This window comes from Triticum dicoccoides, chromosome 3B (assembly GCF_002162155.2).
Source record: "Triticum dicoccoides isolate Atlit2015 ecotype Zavitan chromosome 3B, WEW_v2.0, whole genome shotgun sequence".
Classification (NCBI taxonomy): Eukaryota; Viridiplantae; Streptophyta; class Magnoliopsida; order Poales; family Poaceae; genus Triticum; species Triticum dicoccoides.
The window spans coordinates 773467757-773472742 of record NC_041385.1 but is presented as its reverse complement, the minus strand read 5'-3'; the positions used below and the strand labels follow the sequence as shown (position 1 = coordinate 773472742).

The following is a 4986-nucleotide window of genomic DNA, read 5'->3' as shown; positions in this document are numbered from 1 at the left end:
CTTAAGTAAATTAGTCAATAGCTATGTGACATGAAATAATCAACTTGTGGCATACAATAAGTCAATGATAAATAGGTTTATAAATAAATACTATAGTAATTTTTAAGTTTAATCATACAAAGAGTAAAATTTGACAACTTATTTTGCTTTTATGTTGGATAATAGGGACATTGAGGCTAGAATCTTCAAATCTACCTCCAATAATCTTATTCGGATACGGATATATCTGCTTCCATATCCATATTTGTGCCAAAATCGCATACCGTATTTTATTTTTATTTCTTAAATAAATCCAGATACAGATAATTTCCATTTCCATTTTGGTTCGGATGTGGATGTTTCACATACGAATAGGCATTTTCTCGAATACGAATATCGGATATTTTGGATTATCCGCTACCACTTTCCACCCCTACATGCATGATTGTATGGTCAGTTTAATAGTGATGTGGCCAGAAGCTCCTACACATGAATGCGAAAAAAAAACACTAGACATCAACCTGCAAAAAGGCTTCTACATATTTTTTGGCCCCTCTCATTAATCATCTTGGCTCCGCCCCTGATCCTATCTATGAACTCCATCGCGGATGTGCGCCAGGAGCAAGTTGTAGTGGGGTGACTAGAAGCTACTCCCTCTGTTCCTAAATGTAAGTCTTTGGAAAGAATTCACTATGGACCACATACGAAGCAAAATGAATGAATCTATAATCTAAAATGCATATATATACATCCGTATGCGGTTTATAGTGAAATCTCTACAAAGACTTATATTTAGGAACGGAGGGAGTAGAAGACACATCCGGCCGTCATCATCGTCTCCAGCTAAGCGCCTCTCCTCCCGAACAGGATATCAGTCGAACACCTGATGAATCCTCCCGAACAGGATATCAGTCGAACACCTGATGAAACCATACTGATTCGATCTTGCATAGATAGGTAGGGACGATCAATCCAGTAACCGTGCCTAGAACAGGGTATCTGCCACTCAAAAAGCTCTATCCAGATGAGGACTTGGAACTACCGTCATAGGATCGGAATGTAGTGCTACAGAAAGCACGTGCGTTCTTCCATGGACATCATACATTACATATCATAGCATCCTCCTTTATCCCGGTTTCATCCTCCAATCAAACACCTGCAAAAAATTTAGTTGAAGCTATGCTGGAGTTAGGTTCAGTGCCTGAGTTTAGAAGCATCATACTCCCTCCGTTCCAAAATAGATGACCCAACTTTATACTAAAGTTATAACTTTAGTATAAAGTTGGGTCATCTATTTTGGAACGGAGGGAGTACATTACAATTTAGAAGCAGCTTACAGAGAGGTCCGTGAAGGGAATCACGCTGAAGCATGCCAGATCAAAACACAAACACAGAATGAAGCCTCAGTTTAGTTTCAAGTGTACGTTTGCAGCAACAATTTGTATCGCAGCAACTTCCTGCCTCCTCTCGGGCAACACAGCTGAACTGATCTTTCACAAGCAAGTAGCACCACTGAACTCATCTTTCACTGCGCATAGCCAACATTCGTAACTCACCATGGCGCGGCGAACCTGTGCAAAGATGCATGCCCCAAACATCTAATGCATACCAAGGTAATTCATGCTAACTACGGCAACTTCACAACACAAATGAAAATTGCAGTTGGACAAACCAGAAAGACCATATATATTACGTACTAGAGTACTCCCTCTGTAAACTAATATAAGTTCAGTGATCTAAAAGAACTTATATTACTCCCTCCATCCCACAATATAAAAGCGTTTTGCAAGCCATTTTAGCTTGCAAAACGCTCTTATATTGTGGGACGAAGGGAGTAGCTTACAGAGGGAGTACACATTTGACTGTAAGGTACACAAATTGACTGCAAGGTAAAACGAAAAATTATTGGTACAAACATTTTATCCTTCTGCTTTCTAGTAGTGCCCGAGGAGGTCAAAAGGGTCAGCAAACCCAAAGTCGGAAGCTATCTTGTTGCTGTAAACAGGACCTCCCGGGTTAGTGCGCCCGCTCTTGAAGAGCTGTACTTTGCAAGCCTGGTTGTTCCATTTCACGCTCGCCAGAGGCTTCAGCTTGGCCCTCACATTATCATCTCCGGAGGAGAAACATTCTTTGGCCACCAGAACCACCATATGCTCCAGCACCCGACCGGTCTCTGCGATGAACTTGAGGAAAGCAACCTCGCTTCTCAACCCATGGAACTCGTAGAAGAACACCTTCTTCATGCTCTGCACCACACAATTGATGGGACCGCCCTCCTGCCAGAACTTGAGATTGACCTTGCCAGTGGACTCTTCAGATATGGGAGGGGACTGCAGATGAAACGGTAGCATACATAGTTCAGGTTAATCTGATTAATAGTTCTGACCATGCTAGTATAAGATAGTATTAATCTGATTCATAGTTCTGACCATGCAAAATTGCCAGTGCAACAACTCTAAGTAGTTAAGTTAACCAATTTTACATAAACATGTAGCGTCTCCAGGTTAGGAAAGCATCTGAGGAAACCAGGCACTTTCTTGACAGCATTGCGGACACCGAACTGCACCTCCATGGACAAAATCTGGACACTAGGGAGAATGTTCTCCTTGCTACCAGCCTGAAATGAACAGAGAAACCAAGTCATACTATCATATATTGGCATTACAAATAGACACAGCACACAGAGATTAGGTGCACGGCCAATTAAATTAGCCCAAGGACCGATAATACTATAGAGAAACTAATTCAGATCATATATTGACATATAGCAGGTATACACAAGCGAGCTGCATACCACGACGATGGTGTTGCTAATCCCCAACTCTTGCTCTCCTGGCTGAATGTATCCCAGCACACGGAGGTTAGGTGCACGCCCAATCTTGATCCTGGAGGAGCCGTTCATGGTGGAGTGGTTGTCGTCGTTCCTCTTCCTGAAGGACTTGAGCTTGCCAGGGGGGACAATTTCCGAAAAGAAGAGCCTCTCCAGGCTAGGGGCATCCACCACGTCGATGTACTCCAATAAGGCATGGCCAAGCTGAACGCAGCGCAGTCTCTGGCTGACGAGGCGGAGGCGCACTCCGGTCTGGCTTCCCATGAGGACGAGGAACTCCAGGACGGGGCATCTTTCAAGCATGAAGGCCAGATCACGGTCCTCCATGACAGTCATGCAGAGGCCGAGCTCCTTGAGGTTGGGGAATCTGGCGCCGCGCGGCACGGCGGCGGTGTCCGGGAGCCTCCAGAGGCCGAGATAGAGGCGTGTGAGGGAGGCGCAGCCGAAGATCGTGGCGGGGAGGCGCAGGTCAATCGGCCAAGGGCGGTTGACAAAGACGAGTTCTTTGACCCCCTTGGCGACGAGGGTGTCGATCCAGCGGGCCATCTCGCCTCGGTGCTCGTCCATGGTGCTGCGGGTGAGGTGGACGCAGCGGAAGGGCCCCGGATGCGCCGCGAGGATGCGGGACACCGCGGCGGTGACGGCACGGGGAGAGGGAACGCCGATGGGGAGCTGCCCGGCCGCGCCGTCGTCCGGAAGCAGATGGCCGTCGACGAGAGAGAGGGGCGCCGAGCGCCAAAGGGGGCGCCAGCGCGAGGCGAGGGCGGAGGTGCGCGCGGCGTCCTTGGCGGGGAGGCGGGAGAGGATTTCAGCGAGGACCGCATCGGGGAGGCGGCTGATGCGGTCCACGCCGCCGGGGGCCCGCGGCACGCCGGAGAGCGAGTGAGCGGCGGTGGGGGAGACCGGCGGGTGCGGGAGGTAGTCGTACACGAAGTAGAGCAGATAGTTTGAGCCAAGGTCGAGCGTCGCAGGGTCCCGTCCGTCGCGCTCCATGCTGGCGAGCATATCGCTCATGGAGGTGCCGATGATAAACTGCGGTTCGCCCATGGCCGCCGGCGGAGGAGGGTGGCGGCGAGGGTTTCGGTTTGGGGGAGGAGCAGAGGAGAATGGTGGCGGAGTGAGTGAGTGAGTGAGTGGTGTGTTGGGCACTGGGCAGGGTATGCTAGCTAGGTGTTGGGCCAGACGTTGGAATCAGGCCCATGAAACAGCTTCGGCTCAAAAAGGAATTTCAATCTTCTAAAGAAGATTCAAATACTCAACACTAACTCTTTTTTGCAGTGGAAATACTCAATACTACTAACTTTGAAACTCACCATTGAAAATACTCTGGAGAAAACAGGAGTTCTTTTGGCTTCAGCGTGGACGTGCCAATTACCTGCAATATGAAGATTGTAACACGTCTTTTTTTTTCATCACTCCGCGGCGAAGCACAAGAAGCGTGGTGACATCAAGAAGTTACTTTATGATACATGGGTTTGATAGAAAGGTATGCATGATTTAAAAAATTGAATGGTACCCCGTGCGTTGTTGAGGGACTCTTAAGGGTATGTGCATGGTAATACATGTATTGAATGACTTTGTTTGCAAAGTAGATATATGATCTCACATTAAGATTTTTTTTTGTTTTGTTTTCCAATGGACACAATACTTGGAGTATAATTACAAAGATAAAAAAATGCAAATTATGTGATTTACTTTTTACTAAACATAGTGATATGATTTAAGTTATCTCATGTGACTTGTATAAATATTGATGTGTAAACAACACTCAGAATAGGATTTCCAATATAAAGACGCTTTGAAGGTTATGTACGGATTGCCATTTTGATATACTTATTTTGTATTAGGTGCGTCTCTTGTTGTTAAATCAATCGGCATACCTGCATTGTTAAGGTATTTGAGCAAATAATGAATGGCCATTGTGTAGTAGCTTTGTTTACTTCCCCGCAAAAAAAAGTAGCTTTGTTTACTTGACAGTGAGTAATAGAGCTCCAATATCAACAATGAGAACAAAACAAATCATGGTTTTCTGAGCAAAAGATTACCAATTCATTTTTTAAGAGAGCACCAATTCATCACTGGGCTGAAAAGAGCATGAGAACTTGCACATGGATAAGCACAGAGGTCCAAATTATCCACATAGTTAAAAATGACAATCATATACAAGCAAATAATTA

The 4986-nt window shown here is 45.9% G+C and overlaps 1 protein-coding gene across 1 annotated transcript; it reads right to left on the bottom strand.

The window, feature by feature from the left end:
- Positions 1-1818: 1818 nt before the first annotated feature.
- Positions 1819-3921, bottom strand: LOC119282154 (F-box/LRR-repeat protein 13-like). Its single transcript, XM_037562473.1, has 3 exons — positions 2774-3921; positions 2462-2596; positions 1819-2309 (listed from the first exon to the last, which is right to left on the bottom strand). Exons 1-3 carry the CDS (start codon positions 3854-3856, stop codon positions 1914-1916), a joined length of 1614 nt encoding a protein of 537 aa, XP_037418370.1. The 5' UTR covers positions 3857-3921; the 3' UTR covers positions 1819-1913.
- Between the last annotated feature and the right edge of the window lie 1065 nt (positions 3922-4986).

Excerpts from the sequence above, each read along its gene's own strand:
- LOC119282154 (XM_037562473.1), bottom strand. The coding sequence starts at position 3,856 with ATGGGCGAACCGCAGTTTATCATCGGCACCTCCATGAGCGATATGCTC. Across the intron at positions 2,597-2,773 it reads TTAGCAACACCATCGTCGTG|GCTGGTAGCAAGGAGAACAT; the intron begins GTATGCAGCTCG and ends TGTTCATTTCAG. Across the intron at positions 2,310-2,461 it reads TGGAGACGCTACATGTTTAT|TCCCCTCCCATATCTGAAGA; the intron begins GTAAAATTGGTT and ends TTTCATCTGCAG.